At 50.1% G+C, this 20,424-nt stretch overlaps 1 protein-coding gene across 1 annotated transcript in view; it reads left to right on the forward strand.

Moving 5' to 3' along the window:
* Positions 1-20,424, forward strand: part of Dnah17 (dynein axonemal heavy chain 17) — a 117,430-nt gene that overhangs the window by 70,035 nt on the left and 26,971 nt on the right. The window contains exons 55-62 of the mRNA XM_087909708.1: positions 4,575-4,841; positions 11,024-11,185; positions 12,896-13,129; positions 14,459-14,623; positions 16,265-16,360; positions 16,447-16,664; positions 19,799-20,006; positions 20,227-20,342. Coding sequence (XP_087765834.1) covers positions 4,575-4,841; positions 11,024-11,185; positions 12,896-13,129; positions 14,459-14,623; positions 16,265-16,360; positions 16,447-16,664; positions 19,799-20,006; positions 20,227-20,342 — 1,466 coding nt within the window. The remainder of the gene's footprint in view (positions 1-4,574; positions 4,842-11,023; positions 11,186-12,895; positions 13,130-14,458; positions 14,624-16,264; positions 16,361-16,446; positions 16,665-19,798; positions 20,007-20,226; positions 20,343-20,424) is intronic.

Below are 20,424 nucleotides of genomic sequence, written 5' to 3' on the forward strand. Positions count from 1 at the left end.
CTGGGAACCACCTCCTCCGGGCCAGCCTCCAACCGCTGGCCCTATTTCCTGGACTGTCTGGTCGATTCCATCGGCAGGACCAGCCAGCTCTAAGCTTCGAGTCCTAGTATACAGGGACAGAGCCTCCGGCACGAGGCTTTTCTGCACCACCGTGGCAGCACGCAAGCGTTTGTCCTCAGTGACATCACCACACTAACTTAAGTGCTGCTTGGACCACCCCACCCCACCCCACACCCCCAGAAGCCACCTGTTTTTGAAGGTTTTGTCCCATCCACCAGCCAACTCATGTTCTGTCCCTGTGCGGACTTTATTACCGAGTCTTCGCTTTAGAGCCGACGGTGGGTGTCCAGTATTGTGGTCACCAGCCACTGCAGCACTGTAATTATGGTCTGGAAATCAGTCACCCCGCACCCATGATAAGCTAGCTTCCTCCCTCTCTAGATCCAGCTTGAAGAGTGAAGGAAAAGCTGGGTAAAGGACCCCACATCGTAAGAGGGGAGTGGTCTCCCAAGCTCTTGAGCTGTCTTAGCATCACAGTGCTGGTGTGAGCAGGCGTGAGTGGGAATGAGTGGGTGTGAACTGGTGTGAACTGGTGTGAGCAGGGCGGGCGTAGAGGGTGTTGAGCGGGCGTGAGCTGGCACACATGCATTCATGATGCTTTACAACAGTCCTTTAGAGTGAGTCCTGGAAGTGGCAGGCACCTGCCGGAGGCTAAAGATGGAGGAGATTTCGGAGTGTGCTTGGAAGCACTTCACATAGAAGCCACTGGTCTTTGTCCCAAGAGGATGTACCAGCCAGGGAGGGACAAGCCTGCCACATCTTAGAACAGAGGGGAGTCACAGTAGACAGGTGCAGAGTGTGGCCCGTGGGGAAGGTGCAGCAGGCACACAGGAGATGGCCGGTGAACATAGCCCCCCTGGGGTTTGTAAGGGCCCCAGGGAATGAGAGGGAGGTGGACTCAGAGTCCAGTGTCGTGATGGTGGCCCAGGACAAGACACTGGACAAAGAGCAGAGATGGGGGGCGGGGTCAGCTTCCAGTCAGTGTCCTTGGCTTCAAGGCCAAAGCTGCAGGGGTTCTGGGCAGGCCTCATTGAAAACAGTTCCGTGGAGTTTGGAATACGGCAGTTCTCCAGGGCCCCTGGGAGACAGGGTGTCCAAAAGGATGTAGATGAGAGGGTTCCTCACACAAGGGAACCGCCTAGCGGCGTCTCCAGGTTTCCGTGGCCCAACAGCTTTTCCAGAAGCTACCATCTTGACCTTAGCACTCAGTCCACTCGCCCAGATTCATAGCCCTCACTTGAACTCCCCTCGACAGTTCCACCAGGGACTGTGAAGGCAGCCCTGCCAGCAACTCCTTCGTGTATCATCAGCAACCCCTGTGCTGTGTCCTTCCTGCTTCCTGGGGTGACCGGTGGATTCACTGACCACAGTGCTGGAGGCACAGAGAGATAAGAGCTGCGTCTCCGCTCTGACCTCCCTGGCTGTCACAGCAGGCCCCTCCCTACCTGGAGGCTATTCCCGAGGTCACTGCTGTGGAGAAACCCCCGCAGCCTTGGCTTTTCCAAATTCAGAGGGCTTTTTTGCCCTTCACTTTCAAAAAAAAAAGTTTGCCTAAAATATGGAGTTTGAGACTTGCTTTTGACCACCAATCAACCCCAGAAGGGGAGCCTTGGCGATGTTTCCTTAAACTGGGAGACTTCGGCTCCCATGCAATGGGTGAGCTAAGCCACTAGGTGGGGGAAGGGGAGGGCTTTCGTGAACATCTGTGAGACCATTCAGAGAATTACAGAGCCTCTAGAGAATTGGTAGGCTATTTACTAAGGAAATTCGGCCAGCCGTGGTGGCTCCTACCTCTAACCCTGATACTTAGAAGGCAAGAGACAGAAGGCCTGGGAGTTCCAAGCTATAGGGAGACCCAATTGCAAAAAAAATCACAGATGAACAAACAAAAAAAACCCTGGCTGTAGCTCAGTGGCCATCTACCAGATGCATACAACACCGCAAGGCCCCTTGTCCCATCCCCAGCACCATAAGGAAGAGAGGAGGGTGGGCTGGTGAGCATTACCAACTTCACACAGCCAAGCAATTTTGGAAGAGAGAGCCTCAGATGAGAAAAGGCTCTATCAGGTTGCCTGTGATGTGTGTTTTTGATTGACCATTGATTCAGGAAGGCCCAGCTCACCGGGGGCAATACGACACTCCCCACCACCCCCCACCCCGCAGTGGTGATTCTCTTTGCTGAAAGAAAGCAGGCTGAGCCGGGCAGCGGTGGTGGCGCACACCTTTAATCCCAGTGCTTAGGAGGCAGAGGCAGGCTGATCTCTGCGTTTGAGACCAGTCTGGTCTACATAGTTACTTTTAGGTCAGCCAGGGCTACGTAGTAAGACCCTGTTGAAAAAAAGAAAAGCAAGTGTGGCTGTCTGAAAGAAAATAGCCCACAGAAAGAGTGGTACGACCAGGAGGCGTGACTTTGTTGAGGAAGTGCGTCACTGTAGGGGCGGGCTTTGAGTTCTGTAGTCAAGCTACTCCCAGTGTCAACGTTCACTTCCTGTTGCCTGCAAGATGGAGGATACTCACCTACTTCTCCAGCACCATGCCTGCCTGCCTGCCTTCCTGCCTGCCTGCCTGCTACCATGTTGCACCGTGATGATAATGTAAGCCAGCCCAATTAAATGTTTTTCCTTTGCAAAAATTTCCATGGTCGGTTGTGTCTCTTCACAGCAACAGCAACCCTGACTAAGGCAGCAGGCAGGCAGGCAGGCAGGTGGAGCAAGCCACAAGGGGCAAGCCGGTAAACAGCATTCCTCCGTGACTGTGGCTACAGCTCCTGGTCCTAGCTTCCTTTGGTGACGCAGTATAAGCTGAGAGCTGCAAGCGACAACAAACCCTTTCTTACCAAAACTGCTTTTTTTTTTGAAAGATCTTTCCCACGTAGACCAGGCTAGCCTTGAACTCTTGGAGATTTACCTGCCTCCGGCTCCTTCGTACTGGAATTAACAGTACCATTAAGTGCCATGTTGCTTTTGGTCATGATGTCTTATCCCAGTCATAGAAATCTTAACTAGGACAGAAATTAGTTTCAGGCTGTAGGCATTGCTGTGACAGGTCTGTGTGGTGGGGAGGGTTGTGGTGGATTTGAACTTGGGGCTGGAGACGCCGTTGAGTGTTGAGAGCTCCGTGAGCAGCTCTGTGGGATCTTGGAAGATGAACATTGCTGAGAGCAGTGCAGACAGGGGAGGCCTGGCTTGGGACATTTCAGAGGGAAGTTTGAGAGTTCCCTTAAAGACTTTACCAGGGCCCTTAGTGTGATAGTTTGAACTAAGGACCTGTCAGCCTGTGGTGAAGAATCAACTATGATTAACAAGAGCCCAGGACTACTGAGGCGAAACCTTTGCTGGGGTGGTCGACGCTGCTCAGCCGAGGCTGATGAATCAGCCCTGATTAAGAAGAGCCCGGCATCACTGAGGTGAAGTCTTTGCAGTGATTCCTTAGGCTCAGCACACAGGTGCATCTCATGCTAGCAGGCAGACTTGGTAGTGTTAAGAGCCAGCCAGGTGGCGCTGGTTTTGAAGGCATGGGGAGGACATGGAGAGCATCTGAAGCTTGGCACTGTGTGGCAGGACTGGAGTCCCCGAAGAGAGCCCTGGAGAGACTGGTTACTTCTCTCAACCCTCCTGGGGCTATGGAAGGCGATGGCCGTAGTCAGGTCACTCTGGGGACTGGCCACTCTTCCCAGCATTAGATCTGGATGTGAATTAGTTTTGTTTGGGGCCTCTTTCAGAGTATCCACATAAGAATCTTCCCCCAACCCCACCTTCCCACTCTGTGTGTACGCGTATGATGAAATGCCAGGTCTCCGTTCTGCATATGAACCTTGCTGGCCAACCGACCATCTCCAGGAACCTCCCAGTCTTACCAAGTTGGCCAAATGTGGTACCCACGTGCCGTCCCAGCCAGCCAGATACAGCACACACCTCCAGTCCTAGCATCGACACACCAAGCTCAGGGCCAGCCTGGGCTGCATGAGACCCTATGCCAAAACCAATACGGCAGGTGAGATAGCCCAGTGCTCCTAGGTTCAGTCCCGGGGCCCCATACGGTAGGAGAGAAGTGATTCCCACAGGTGACCCTCTGCCCTCCACACACGTGTTGGGGCATGTACGCACAGGCACACATCTAAAAATGTGACAAATAATAACAGAAGCCTTACGGTTGAAACTCCCCCGCCTCTCCTCCATCAGCCCGGGCACCCGCCATTCTCCCTTCTCTAAGAATGTGACAATTCTAGGGACCTTGTGCAAGTGTGCAGAGTCTGGGCGACTGTTGTCTAGGGTCTGATTGTTTGAAGCATAGGTTCGTGCCTGAGGCTGCAAGCCTTCCTAGTGGAGGATTAGTAACCTTCCACCTAGCATGCGCCCACCCAGCCATCACCAGGAAGCAGGGCTGAAGGCTGCTGAGAGCTTGGCTCTTGAGGTCTCAGGCTCCGGTGGACGCCTGGAAAGTTGGCCCCGCCTGTGCCTTTGCTGAGCGAGCATGTGCGAGGCCGTTCACTCCTCTGTCTTTGTTCGATCCAGCTTGACCTGGCGACCCAGTACATCAAGGCCGCCGTGAAGAACGTGCCCTCTGTGTTCCTGATGACGGACTCCCAAGTGGCGGAGGAACAGTTCCTGGTGCTGATCAATGACCTGCTGGCCTCCGGGGAGATCCCGGGGCTGTTTGGGGATGACGACCTGGAAAACATCATCTCCTCCATGCGGCCTCAGGTGAAGTCCCTCGGCATGACCGACACTCGAGAGACCTGCTGGAAATTCTTCATCGAGAAAGTGCGCAGGCAGCTGAAGGTAGGATTCCACCTGGACGGTTGCCTAGGGGCTCAGCTCTTCCCTGGAAACCTGGGTCTTTCTCAGTAGACTTGAGAACCTTTCTTCCCAGGACGTGAAAGTCAGCTGGGAAAGAGTGGTGGCAAAGGGGAGCAGCTGTGGAGCTCTAGGGCCGAGTTCATTTCTTCTGGCAGCCGGAGGTTCCTGGGGGCTAGAGGGAACCTTGTATAAACACAGACGTCACAGATGTCAAGTGTAAATAGACTGAATGCCTTGAGGGGCTGGAGAGCCGACTCAGCAATTAGAACCCTGGCTGTTCTTCCAGAAGATCTGAGTTCAATTCCCAGAATCCACATGATGGCTCACAACTGTCTGCAACTCCAGCTCCAGGGCATCCAGATCTTCCTTCCTTCTGGCCTCTGCAGGCACTTGTTCTCTCTCTCTCTCTCTCTCTCTCTCTCTCTCTCTCTCTCTCTCCCTCTCCCCCTCTCTTTCTCTCTCTCTTCCTCTCCCCCTCTCTCTCATAAATAATAATTTTTAAAAAATTAAAGGACACACCTTGAGGGGTGGGAAGATGACTCAGGTGGGTGAAATCGCTTGTCACATGAACCTAGTGACCTGAGTTCAATTCTTAGAACCAACAGGAAGGTGGAAGTAGAGGATCAGATGCACGAAGCTGTCCCCTGATACGCAGCACATCACATACAAACTTATGTGTAGTCAGCATTTTCTCTGCCCCGTCAGCCAGCTCCCAGATGAGCACTCGGAGGTTTATCATAAGTACGAGTGCTCAGCCTGAGCTGAGGCCTGCCCCACCAGCTCTTTTAGCTCAATTGAACCTGTTTCTATTCGTTTACATTTTGCCTCAGCACTTTTTATCTTTCTTTCATTCTGTGTGTCCTGCTTTCCTGCTTCCACTGTATCTGGCCGGGCCGGCCAACCCCTGGCATGTCCTTGGTGTCTCTTGTTCTCTTCTGCAGAGCCTAAATTCCTCCTCCTACTTTTCTCCTTGCCTGGAAGTCACCTATACTTCCTCCCTTGCTATTGACCATTCAGCTTTCTATTAAACTAATCGGGTACCTTAGACAGGCAAGGTAAAACAGCAACACATCTTTACATAGTTAAACAAATATTCGGCAACATTTCCCCTTAAATAAAAAGGTGTTAGCTTTTTTGAAAGATTTATTTATTTTGTGTATATGAGTTTTCTGTCTGCCTGTACACCTTTATGTTGGAAGAAAGCCTAGATCTATAGATGGTTGTGAGCCACCCTGTGATTGCTAGGAATCAAACTCAGGTCCTCTGGAAGAGCAGCCAGTGCTCTTAACCTCTGAGCCAACTCTCCATCCCCAAAAGGTTTTAGTTTCAACATAGTAAGTCTACATATAATAAGAACAATTATCAAGTAAGAATCATATTTACAATATCAAGTCCATCTTCATTAGGCAAATTTAGAAAAAATGCTCTTTATCTATCCTGTCCTGGTGAGTCCAAAGTGGTTTACCTAATTTATTTTTTATTCTAATCTGTATTAATAACAACCCAAAATTTAGACCTCAAAACATTTTCTTAAACAATTTAGGCTTTGGGGCTGGAGAGATGGCTCAGTGGTTAAGAGCATTGCCTGCTCTTCCAAAGGTCCTGAGTTCAATTCCCAGCAACCACATGGTGGCTCACAACCATCTGTAATGAGATCTGGTGCCCTCTTCTGGCCTGCAGACATACACACAGACAGAATATTGTATACATAATAAATAAATAAATATTTAAAAAACATTTTTAAAAAAAGATGTATAAAAAAAACCCCCAAAAACAATTTAGGCTTTTATGTTTCCCAACCTTATGAACTTTACATCTCTTTTTTAAATTTTTTTATTGATATTTACTGAGCTCTATATTTTCTCTGCTCCCCTCCCTGCCTCTCCCCTCCCCCTGAACCTTACATCTCTTATGTAGGTTTCTTTCTTTCTCTCTCTCTCTCTTTCTTTCTTTCTTTCTTTCTTTCTTTCTTTCTTTCTTTCTTTCTTTCCTTAGTTTCTCTGTGTAGCCCTGACTGTGCTGAAACTCACTTTGTAGACCAGGCTGGCCTTAAACTCACAGAGATCCACCTGTCTCTGCCTCTGAGTGCTGGGATTAAAAGTATACATCACCACACTGGGTTTGTAAGTTTCTTTTGTGAATTTGGTAACAAGGAAGACTATAACTATATCATCTTCAACTCTATCAGAGACCCAAGAAGGATATAATATTACCTGAGTAGACAGGAAGTGCAGAGCAAGCAACTTCTAAAACTATAGAAATGAGAAAGACATCTGGCTGCCTGGATAGTCCACCCAAGTTTCCTCTGTAACATTGGAGCATCTACAGGCCTATAATATCTGATGGACATTTCTGTAAAGCAGAGATTTTGAGGGACTGTCCCACCTTTCCTAGGCAAAGTTTGGCGGTCTTATTCCTGTATGACCTGCTTGTCCAGTTTGTACAGTATACTGTCAGCAGTCAAAGCAAGGGCAGTTTCTTGCCTAAATGATTAGATTTGCCACAATAAAAGCAAACTCCACATAGAGATTCTTCAATGCCCATCATCCTTTTATGAAATACATTGGTGGTGCCAGGAACAGACATGTCTCACTGTCATGAAAAATCTTAGGTTATTAAACATCTTAAATGCCATATTCTGTAGGTCTCTGAAGTGTTTGAAGATCACCTATCGATTTAAACTATATGTTTAATCTTGAAAACATAACTAACCTGACTACAAATTTGATTGTTATAGAGTATAATCACTAACCTGCATTTCTTACTTATTCTAAACAGTTTTTAATAATATCTTTCAAGGACTAGAATTTTATATTACATTTTTAAATGAGTTACATAGGTACAATACCTTAAGCAAGTGTAGAAACATATATACAGTATAATAAAAATACCCTTATTTTTATCTGTGTCAATATACAAAAATTTATACCACTGTAAAATATCTGAGATGAATAGTTGTCTTTTATCCTATATTTCTATATTCCCACTGAATGATGGCAAACATCCATAACCCACTAAATGACCCAAAACACCCATCCCACATCTTGAGAATATGGATATTGTGTTCTCTAGACTGCTTCCTGTTGTCTGGGGATGACAGCATCCCAGGGGATCCTGAGAAAATTGAGATATAATGATCAGGTCCTAAGAAAATTAGCTATAGTATTGTTGTCCAGTCTCTGTGTAATTGGAAAGTGCAGGGCTTATCTGAAGTCCTGGCTAGACTAACAAGGCTGGACCATCGCAGCTAGCAGCCTTGAAGTTGTTTTGAATGCAGAGCTCGGATGAAACTGCCAGGGAGGCATGCTGAAAGACTGGGCCACCTGGGCCACCCATTTTCATTGGTGTCTGGTCCTTTTTTCTGAAAACACAAACTTTCAAAGGTAATATACATAATATCTCCATTAACACAAATATGGACTATGTATTGTACACTCACCAGCCAAAGATGATTTTTTTGTTTTGTTTTGTTTTATGTTTGATCAGGTAAAAGGCATCTGTCGACCTTATCTATTTATTGGGACTGTATAGACAAATGTCTATCCAGGCCATATGAAAGGACGGTGTGTAACAAGAAGTCATGATGACTCTGTAGTCAACAAGATGTGTTGTGTCCCATCCATTCCCAGAACTGCTTCCATGTCAAAGGGTCTGCATATACATCCCCTATCTTGTAGTTTCCCTAAGTTTATTTCTTATGTCTGTAGCTAAGATTTTCAGGGGGTCTACCCCAATCAGATCTGGTCTCTATTAATTTTGAAAGAATCCACAGTTTTTCTCTTCCTTTCCTGTGGGAACAAAAGCATAACCTCTCCCACAACACAATACATTTTCTGAATTTCAGTTTAAAGTCAGGACATCCTAAAAGTATCTAGACTGGTTAAATTCACCAATTCCTTTTATAATCGTATGTCTCTCAGCATCTGCCATTTGCTCATCTGCATTCATAAATTCATAAATTCAAAGTCATCAAAACAACATACAAGGTCCAGACTCCCTGTGCATTTCCCATCCTTACATGGCTTATTCTTTTTAGATTACTTTTTCTTTAAAGCACTTTGTTGTTGTTGTTTTTTCAAGACAGAGTTCCTCTGTAGCTTTGGAGCCTGTCCTGGAACTCACTCTGTAGACCATGAACTCACAGAGATCCACCTGCCTCTGCCTCTTGAGTGCTGGGATTGAAGGTGCACACCACCACCACCCAGTGATTTTAATTATTTTTAAACTATTTATTTTTTCCTATGAATGTCTATACCTGTTTTCTTTTGTTTCTTAGGTACCTATGCAGACTGTAGTCTGTTGAAAGGTTTTCTCGGACTGCACTGTTTTACTGTGCACCTGTCGTGTTCTTGAGCACATGAACCAAACCTTAAATTGCTAAGCAGCAGCTGGGCCCTGCACCACCCAACTCTGGTGCTTGTCTCTGCCCCCTTTGTGAGTCTGTGAGAGCCAAGGCGTAAGCCTGTGGGCTTGGCCAAGAGCTGTGTTTCACGTAGAGCTGCATTTTCACTGCCCCAGCTTTAGGAAGTTGGTGTCCACACTGTAGCAGGAGTTTTTGCTCAGTTTGAGGTTTCTGTTTAGTGTGCTGGTTGCTCAAGGGCCTTGCTGCACAGCAGCACTACTTTTTGCTTTTCGAGACAGGGTTTCTCTGTAACTTTGAAGTCACTTTCTAGACCAGAGATCCATCTGTCTCTGCCTCCTCAGTACTGGGATTAAAGGTGCACACCACTACCACCCAGCAGCAGCACTTCTTAAAGAAGCCATATTCATTTTTCTTTTTTTTCTCTCTTTCTTTCTTTCTTTCTTTCTTTCTTTCTTTCTTTCTTTCTTTCTTGCTCTCTCAGGACTTATTTGGAAATTGGGCCCCATTTGGAAATTGGGCCCCATGTTGGGTGCCATTCATAGTTGGAATTTTCTTTAGGCCACCAACTAGCTCCCAAAAAAGACACAGAGACTTATTACTTATGAATGCTCAACCTCGGCTTAGGGATGTCCCACCAGCTCTTTTCACTTAATTTAACCTTTTCTATTAGTTTACATTTTGCCTCAGAGCTTTTTACCTTTCATTCTGTATGTCCTGCTTTCTTGCTTCTTCCTTGTCTTGCTTTTGGTATCTCCCTGGTGTCTTTTTTTTTCTTCCCCAACCTTAAATTTCTCCTCCTACTTACTCTCCCTGCATGGAAGTCCTGCCTATATCCTTCCTTGCTATTGGCTATACAGGTTTTTATTAGACCTATCAGGTTCCTTAGGCAGGCAAGGCAAAACAGCAACACATCTTTACATTTGTTTAATTAAACAAATGCAACATATCTTTACATGGTTAAACTTAATATTCTGCAACATAAGCAAATGCAATATATTTTTGCATAGCTAAACAAATGTTCTGTAACACATACTCACAACAATAAATAAGCCAACCCCACTGCCATGCTGAGTATCTGGATCATGTGCTCCCTACTGATGTAGTAAGACTGTGTCCCCTGTGTCCTTCTCTGGCTCACACAGTCCAGTTAGCAGATGTTGCTGGTGGGACTTGAACTCCTGACGGCTGCAGCCTGCCCTCACTACCTGTTAAGGCCCAGGCAACATCTCTAGAGAGAGCAGGAAGTCAAGATATTCTACCGATCTACCTAGCCCCTTCCATCCCATCGCTGTGCCCCTGAAAGACAAGGTCAGAGTGAGCAGAGGGGAGCCTGAGACTCCATGAGAAGCAAAGTCCCCATCCATCAGGAGAGCCTGGGACATTTCTCTTCAGCTCGCCTCTATTTTCCAGGGAAGCCCAGGAAGCCAGGGCTGCAATTGGAAATCATCCTTCAGGGCCTGCAGGACACGTTGCATGCCTAGTTGGATTCAGAAGAAACCACCACCTCCCAGCTGTCTGTCCTTGTCTGCCTAGAGCAGGGCCTATTCCCCACCCCTTCCTCATTCAGCTAGGTGTGGGGCTGCCTTGAACTTCACAGCACCACACAGAGCTGTGAAACTGAATGCTGGTTCACTGAGGTACCCAGCCACGCTCACGGGGCTCTGCAGAAGTGACCCCCCCCACCCGTGGCCCCTGAGACCTGGAGAGCACTGTGCTTCCAGAGGGGCCACCTGCCAAAATGACATGTCTAACCTCAGCAGCGACAACCCCCCCACAGACGTTTGCTTTGTCCCACATCCAGGTGATTCTGTGTTTCTCCCCCGTGGGCTCCGTCCTGCGTGTGCGAGCCCGGAAGTTCCCTGCCGTGGTCAACTGCACAGCCATCAACTGGTTCCACGAGTGGCCAGAAGATGCCCTGGTGTCTGTGAGTGCTCGCTTCCTGCAGGAGACAGAGGGCATCCAGGTGAGGCAGCGTGCACCCAGATGCTGGCTTCAGTCCCTCACACGGGTGTCCCTTCAAAGCGGGAATGATCCCAGGTGCAGCCAGAGCTGCAGCATAAGGGAGCACCTTTCAAATCAACCAAGACTAATACAGAGGTCTTTGGCCCATTTGTGAGGCAGGCTCCAAGAGTTTGTCCTCAGGAAGGATGACAAATGCCAGGGAATCACCAAGATCCAGTGTAGGAATTGCCCGGCAATGCTTGCTGATATAACTAGCATAGGAAAGCATGTTCTCTTGTGAGATGGAGACAGGAGGGTCAGGAGTTTCAAGGGCCAGCCTCAGCTAGGCAGCAAGTCTGAGCCCAGCCTGAGCTACATGTCTCACATAACAAAAACAAAATGAAACCCCAAAATCTCAGCTCTGCTCTTTCCCAGTATACAAGCTTGTGAATGCATGAGAACATGTGTACATGTGTGTCAAAATGATAGGCTCTGCTGGGTCTGAGAGGCTAGATCACTCGTTACAAAGTTACTAATGATAGGCTCTGCTGGTCCCAGACACTAGATCATTTGCTACAAAGTTACTAACCATAGGCTCTGCTGGTCCCAGACGCTAGATCACTTGCTACAAAGTTACTAATAATAGGCTCTGCTGTTAGATAAAATCACCTGACACTCTGCCAAGCTCAAGGGGCATTGCTCTCCTGGAGCATCTCTTTTTAGCCCTTTTTCTCTCCTTTTCCTTAAAATAATTAATTAGCTTTGTGCATGTGCATACGTGTGTGTGTGCATGCATGTGAGTGTTTATGTATGTATGTATGTATGTGAGTATGCATGTGTGCATGTCAGTGTTTGAGCACACCTGTTTGGGGAGTGGCATACACATGCCACAGAGCAGGTATGGAGGTCAGAGGAAACTTGAGGGTGAGCCCCAGAGAACTGAATTCAATCTTTCAGGCTTGGTAGCAGTTAGCTTTACTCACTGCTATTTACAACCTTCTGTGTGTGTGTGTGTGTGTGTGTGTGTGTGTGTGTGTGTGTGTACACACATGTGTAAGCCAGAGGACTACCTTGGGTACCATCCTCAGGAACATGATCTACTTCCTTTGAGAAAAGGTCTCTCACTGCCTTTGAGCTTGCTGAGCATCTAGAGCAGCGGTTCTCAACCTGTGGGTCGCAATTCCTTTGGGGTTGAACGACTCCTTCCCAGGAGTTGCCTAAGACCTTTGGAGATATCAGATATTTATGACAGTAGCAAAACTACAGATATGAAGTAGCAACAAAAGTAATTTTCTGGTTGGGGTCACCACCACGAGGAACTGTATTAAAGGGTCACAGAATTAGGAAAGTTGAGAACGACTGCTCTAGAGTCTGGCTGGCCAGCAAGCCCCAGGGATGTTCCTGTTTCCGTCACTCCAGGCCTGGGATGACAAACATGTGCCACCACACTGGGTTTTAAAGTGGGTTCTGGGGCTCGATCAAACTCAACTCCATGTTTGCGATCACTTCACTGACGAGCATCTCCTCAGCCCCTCTCTTGTATCTCTCGACGCCTGAGACAGGTCAGGCCTTGGTACATCTCATCCAGGGTCTGAATGTATATGCTGGAGCCTGCAGTGGCCCCTCTTCTCCTAGGCCCTGCAGGGTGAGGTTGGGGCTCTGGGAGAAGTGGGTGTGTTGTCTGGGCCCCCGGATGACCAGCCCCGCCCATCTCATCCATCCTGGCTCGCAGCCTGAGGTGAAGACCTCCATCAGTCTCTTCATGGCCTATGTGCACACCACCGTCAACGAGATGTCCAAGGTGTACCTGGCGACGGAGAGGCGCTACAACTATACCACGCCCAAGACTTTCCTGGAGCAGATCAAACTCTACCAGAACCTGCTGGCCAAGAAGAGGATGGAGCTGGTTGCCAAAATTGAGCGGCTGGAGAATGGGCTCATGAAGCTGCAGAGCACGGCTTCTCAGGTAGGAGTCGAGTGTCTGGGCTGCATGCTGTAGAACCTTCTCACTGTCACGGGGCTCCCAAGGCGGGGACAGCCACACATGGGATATAGTCATACGTGGGGCTGAACATTCCAGTCCGTGGGATGAGCCTGACTCCAGTCTTTGAGAACCGGAGAACAGGGGTGTAATCTAATTCGCAACAGCAGGTGTGAAATGCTTCGACAGCATCAGCACTGAAGTGGGCACCCCGCACGTGTGATGGATGTGTCTTAGGGTTTTTGTTGTTGTAAAGAGATATCGTGACCGTGGAAACTCTTTTCTCAAAGAAAACAATTGAAGTGGTAGCTTCCAGTTTTCAAGGTTTAGTCGGTTCTCATCATGACGGAGCATGGCGGTGTGAAGGCAGATGTGGAGCCAGCTGCAGCTTGGCCAGAAGGCAGCGGGGAGTTGACTGACTGTGAAGCTTGAGAAGAGACCTCAAAACCCACCCCCAGAGCAACAGGCTTCCCCAACAAGGCCACACCTCCTAATAGTACCACTCCTTTTGGGGAGCATTTTCTTTCAAACCACCACATGGAGGCATTGTGCTTGTATCCAGGGAAGCCTGCATCTCAGTTCAAGGCAGCCTATGAAAACGCAGCTGTTTCTGCGTGCCGCTCATACCGGAGGCCTGCTCACCGGCTTCCTACAAACCTTTCTTTCATGCTGAGTAGATTTTCGAGGTTCCTGCCTGGAGTTCAGTTACTGCACCTCCGCAGCCTCTGGCCCACGATTCCCAGGAGGCCCAGCCTCCTCTTCCCTATGATGCTGGGCCGAGATGGGCTTCTTCACCAGCTCTCTGGAGGTTTTGGTCCCCAGTCTCCGTTTCTTTCCCACCCTTCCATAAACTTGCTGGTCTGCAAGCCCCCTACCCCACTCCTACCCCAAAGACCTTCAACAATTTCTCAACTGGAAATTTTTATTAAGGGGACACTTTGTAATCCTTTCTGGCCTGGAACTCACTGCGTAGACCAGACTAACCTTAAACTTTTGGCAATCCCCCTGCTTCTGCCTCACAAGTGCTTGGCTCACGCACTTGTTCACCTCCCAGTACCCAGTTCAGTTGATATTTATTTAATCTGGTCACCTTAACTCCTAGCACACTAGGAATGTGTCTTAGATATGTAGCTTCATGTATACACTTGGTGCTCAGTATAAACTTTTCTTTGACATATTCAAAAGACCCAGAGTCGCTGGGAGTCGGGAGCCACCAAGGCTGCTCTCCTGAATCCGAGGCGGCCACCAACCGTGGCCAGCAGCGTGTACTGTCCTCAGCAGGCTCCTGCCCTCTCCTGCCTCCTCCCTCCCCAGGTGGATGACCTAAAGGCCAAGCTGGCCGTTCAGGAGGCCGAGCTGAAACAGAAGAACGAGAACGCAGACAAGCTGATCCAGGTGGTGGGCGTGGAGACTGAGAAGGTCAGCAAAGAGAAGGCCATCGCGGACGAGGAGGAAATCAAAGTCGAGGTCATCAACAAGGTGGGTCTCGGGGGCCTCCCTGCTGGGTCGGATGGGAGCCACCCACAGACAGGACTCGGGCTGAGACACTTGTACAAGGACAAAGGGTCTCAGGGGCCTCCCTGGGACGGACGCCACCCACAGACGGGACTCCGGCTGAGACAGTTGTACAAGGACAAACGTCCCAACCCAGGGAGCCCAGGAAAGGGGGCCCCACCCTCGTGCAGGCCGGGTTCTAAGAGGGCTCTCTTTTAAGAAAGCCCACAGCCAGCCAAGCTCCTTACAGAAAGCCCCTTCGTTGAGCGTCACCAGAGGCTGCTGCTGCCCAGTCCAGCCTGGCTCTGCCCAACGGCACCACCTCACCTCCTTTGTTGTACTGTTGTTTTATGCGTGGTTCTGGTTTTGGTGGGCCTGGAGACTGAGCCCATGCTAACCAAGCAGAGCTGAACCATGGGATCACATCCTCAACCCTCTTCTGATTCTGTATTCTGAGGCAGGCTCTCACTAAGTTGCCCATGCCGGCCTTGAACATACAGCAGGCCTGCCTCAGCATCTCAAGTAGCTCAGAGTGTAGACCCGTGTCACTCGGCCTGGCTCACCTCTGCCATCTTAATGGAATGCTGTGTCCCGTGAGTGTGTGAGGGTCAAGGTGATGCCACCCGATTACCAGTCCCTGTACTGTGGCCTCTGCTCTGGGCTCCCTTGTGCAGCCAATGATCACATAGAAACAATTGCTTAGGGGCAAGTCCTCAAGCCCATATCTGGACAGTGGATAAATTAAGTCCCCACAGTTACCTCCCACTCTCTCTGGAATGGCAGCCAGCACCCATTCAGCAAGGAGACTTTAACACCCTGGGCTTCTCCCCTAGACCAGCCAGGTAGGGCCTGAGTAGTCCCCACCCAGTGCTGGGCAGGGAGGAGACCCAGGCTGGGCTGGCCAGGAACTGGGTCCCTGATCCCCTTTTAACCTGCAGAGCCACAAGTCTGTGAGGGAGATGGGGAAACTGAAGCTCAGGTGGGCCATAGCTTTCCTTGGCTCTCGAACTAGCATTTGACATAGTACCCAATGTTTGGACATAGGATCCAAGGCCAAAGACCTTGTTGACCCTGTTTCTTGGTGACAACATGTAATTAATGTCCCAGAACTTTCCACTGCCTAGCTCTCTATCCACAAACGCTCCACATGGGTTGATTTAGAAAAAAAAAAAAAAAAAAAACTAGGGGTTACCCCCACACACCACTGATCTTTGCCTCGTTGCCCTTTTCCTTAGTTATACCCCATGGATGTCCCTGAAGGATCCTCAGGGAGGAAAGACTGTCCTTTGTCCTTCCCCTGGGGCCCAGCAACATGCACAGGGCCCAGCGACCGCTCCCCACTCCTGCCACCCAGCTGCTGCTCCTATGCAAAGATACCAAGTCACTCTGACCCCTGAACTTTGCAAAAAGTCTAAGGGTCCTTTCCAACTGAGAAAGCAAAGATGTGCCCACACGAGAGGGTGAACGCTCACAGGCACTGACACTCATAAGTGAGGGAACACTGGCACGTGAATGAGAGGGACAGGTGACATGTTCTGGTCGGGTGGATGGATGAGTGGATGCATGGATATATAGATGGATCTTTGAACAGCCTACACTGAACTTTCCTCTTTGTCTGCCTTCTAGAATGTCACTGAGAAACAGAAGGCCTGTGAAACAGATCTGGCCAAGGCAGAGCCAGCCCTATTGGCTGCACAAGAGGCCCTGGATACTTTGAACAAGGTGACACAGGGAGTGGAGAGGAAATGAAAGGAGCAGGGGTGGCCAAGTGGGGTCCGTGGTGACCTTCGGTGTGCTTGTCTCCGCAGAACAACCTGACCGAGCTGAAGTCCTTCGGCTCCCCACCGGATGCTGTGGTCAATGTCACGGCTGCTGTCATGATCCTGACGGCACCTGGGGGCAAGATCCCCAAGGACAAGAGCTGGAAGGCCGCGAAGATCATGATGGGCAAGGTGGACACCTTCCTAGACTCTCTGAAGAAGTTTGACAAGGAGCACATCCCTGAGGCTTGTCTGAAGGCCTTCAAGTGAGCCTGGGGCAGGGCCAGGCTGCACCTGCGCCCTGGAGCTGGGGTGGGGGGGAAAGGTCAAAGCAAAGGGACCCTTGCCCCAGGGAGCCCTGCCACCTCTGTCTCCCCCGTGGGGATGGAACTGGGGCAGACAGGAAGACCCACAACTGTACATTTAAATCACAGCTTCTCCGTGTACAGCTGACAGGCGGACAGGGGACAACCTGGGGCCACAGAACTAGGGAGAGGCCAGCCCTGCCCAGAGGTCTATCCCTGCCAGAGTAGCTGGCCACACACACACACACACACACACACACACACACACATACACAACACACACACATACACACACACACACAACACATGACTATAACACACATGATTATAACACACATGCATGCCTGCACACATGTTCCTGTTATACACACAGGCCTGTGGGCTCACCACTTCTTGAGTCTTCGCCGGGCTTCTGGTGCGTGCCATCCCACCGTGAGTGCCTTTCTGGGGGATAACATTGGAACTTCGGAAGGTGTCTTGGGGACCCCACGGACATTGTCAAGGCACTCCCATATGTCCTTGTCTTGTCTGCTCCAATGACCCATCTTCAGGGGCTGCTTGTCCCCGACTGGAAAGGAAGGCCACACTGTGGCCCCAGTCTCTCCAGCCTCTGTCTGTGAAGGAGACAGTTGACATACCGAAACTGTTTGGTCAATATGGAATAACTTAGGGCACAAGGAAGGTGTGGTGTCAGGGCTGGTGAAACAGCTCAGCATCGCCCAGATCCCCCCCCCCCACACACACACAAATGGATATGCTCTCAGAAGGAGAATGAATTCCCAGTTAACTCAGGCCTGCCCAGAACACAGTCCAGAGCCACCTGTTCTCAGGCGGCACGTGTTCACCAAGCCTGGCAGCCTGCATTAGATCTCCAGGACTCACATGGGATGAAAGAAGGAAATGACCTTCCTTGTCCTCTGTCCTCCACACCATGCACACACGCATGCAGACATGCACAAACACACAAATAGAATGTACTACCATTTTAAGCCAGGCGTGGTGGTGCACACCTTTAATCCCAGAGGCAGGCAGATCCGAGTCTGAGCCCAGCCTGATCTGCAGAGAGAGTTCAGGACAACAAGGGCTACATAGAGAAACCCTGTCACAAAACACACACAGAGCAATGACGTTTTAAAATAATTATTTTTAAGTGTGGCAGAACTGCCATAGGCGTGCCACTTCAGTGTCTGGTTAGAATGGACTGCGGGTGGGTGGGTGGGCAGGTGGACGGATATAGGGCTCTGGGGTGGAGCCCAGGGCTTGGTGCGAGCGAGGTAAGCACTCAGTCCCCAGGCTGTTTTATTGACTTTCTTTCCAGTTCCTCTTCTGATACTTTCCCCAGTAGACACAGCACTAAAAACATGCTCTCAGCTACGTTCGTGTTGCTAGGACCAAATATCTGGCAGATGCAACTTAAGGAAGGAAGGGTCTGTCCTGGCTCACAGTTCTGCGGGAATCGTCCTTCCTGGCAGGGAAGGCACAGCGCAGGAGCAGCTCAGTCCCTCATGGGAGGGGCTCGAGGCTGGTCACACAGAGAGGAAATAACTCAAGTTGACACCCAGAGTAGATGGCCTCCAGGCCTGGCCACAGAGACCCACAACCCAGAGAGGCCACAGTCCTTACGTCTCCGGTCTCCCAAGACAATGTCACCAGCTGAGGACCACATTTCAAATACTTGACCATAGGGAGGCCAGAGGTCAACGTTGTCTGTCTTTCTCAGGTGCTTGCCACATTACTTCTGAGACAACTGAACCTCACTTAACCTAGAGCTCATGGATTCTGAGAGAATAGCTGACCAGTGAACTCCAGAGATCCCCCTGCCTCTGTGCCCTGCTCCCTCAGTGCTGGCACTACAGACACGCATGGCCATGCCTACCGTGCCCAGCACTTACATAGCTGTCCTGGAGCTTGCTGCGTAGACCAGGCTGGTCTAGAACTCACAGAAATTCTCCTGTCCCTGCCTCCCTAGTGCTGGGGCTAAAAGGCATAGCCTGTTGGTGGGATAGGCCACAGGCTCCTCCGAGAGTGCCCTGTGGGCGCGTCCTGTCCTGGACTTCCTCTCAGTGCTATGACGGACAGGTGCCTAAGCTCAGTCTTCTGACCTACAAAAGGCATCTTTGGCAAGTTAGAACGAGATCAGCTGCACGAGGCACCAGGGACAAAGGAGGAAGAAAAGTGCCCCAAATTCTGTTTGACAAGCCAATTTTTAAAATTTGCCTTTATATAAACTGGGGAGAGGGGAGGGAGAAAAGAGAGCATGCGGGCGTATGGGCGTCACTGCGCACACGTGGAGGTCAGAGGTTAACTCTGAGAGTCAATTCCCTCCTATCAGCTTGTGAGGCAGGCAGGTCTGTCTCTTGTTTCCCCTGCTCTGCATACTCCAGGCCGTCCAGCCCACAAGCCTTGAAAATTCCCGTCTCTGCCACCCATGCCATTGGTGGTAGGGCTGGAGCTGCAGGCGCCTGCAACCACATCTGGGATTGTGCCACATCTGGTCTCTACAGATCAAATTCGGTTGTCTGGCAAGTGATTTTACCTGCTGAGACATTGTCCCAGTGAGAGAGGCCAAACTTTTACGCCACTTTTTCTTTTTTTGTACCTGTTAAAGTACTCGGTAAAGGGAGGGCACTAGAGCGGCCGCTCCACGGGGAAGGCGCTCACTGCACAGATGTGCAGACCTGGGTTTGACCGCATAACCTAAATAGAAAGCCATGCGTGGTGGTGTGCACTTGTAATTCCCCCGTACTGGGGAGGCATAGACGGGAGGATTCCTGGACTCACTGATTAGCCGGCCTGGCTGCCGGAGGAGCTCCGGGGCCATTAGAGGCTCTGTCTCAGAAACAAGGAGAATAGCGACTGAGGTGCCACCCCTGAGGTTGACCTCTGACCTGTAGGCACACACAGGTACACAAAATGCCCATATTGCAAGAGCACCTACATACACCACAGGATTAAAAAGAAAGAAGAAATATTGATGCTTCCTGGTGCTTCTGTGCTAACCATGGCTAGGGTAGCCTGAGACACAACCAGCCACGGGGAGCGGAGACTAGAGCTGGCGTCCTGTCACCTGCTCAACACCCGTGATTCCCTTCCAGGCCCTACCAAGGCAACCCCACCTTCGACCCCGAGTTCATCCGCTCCAAGTCCACGGCCGCTGCCGGCCTGTGCTCCTGGTGCATCAACATTGTGCGCTTCTATGAGGTCTACTGCGACGTGGCTCCCAAGAGGCAGGCCCTGGAGGAGGCCAATGCCGAGCTGGCCGAGGCACAGGATAAGCTGTCCCGGATCAAAAACAAGATTGCGGTAAGTGCCCTCGAGCCCGTGGCCCTGTGAGACACCACGCCACCCACTCCCTGCCAGTCAGTTTTCTGTTTAGAACGCACTGGCACCGCCTGCAGGCGTGAATGATTAAGTGACGCGAGAAGAAACAGACAGTGGTGCCACAGAGCAGATCAGGGATGCTTGGGCCGCCAGGCCCTGAGCTTGGAGGAGCTGGGAACATCTCCCAACTTGATTTTTTCAGGAACTCAATGCCAACCTGAGCAACCTGACCTCAGCATTTGAGAAAGCAACAGCTGAGAAAATAAAGTGTCAGCAGGAGGCTGATGCCACCAACAGGGTGATCTCCTTGGCTAACAGGTAGCCTTCGCTCGCGGTCACACCTCCTACCTCCCAGATCCCTCCACACACACACACACACACACACACACACACACACAAA

This window comes from Myodes glareolus, chromosome 9 (genome assembly GCF_982192425.1).
Source record: "Myodes glareolus chromosome 9, mMyoGla1.1, whole genome shotgun sequence".
Taxonomy (NCBI): domain Eukaryota; kingdom Metazoa; phylum Chordata; class Mammalia; order Rodentia; family Cricetidae; genus Myodes; species Myodes glareolus.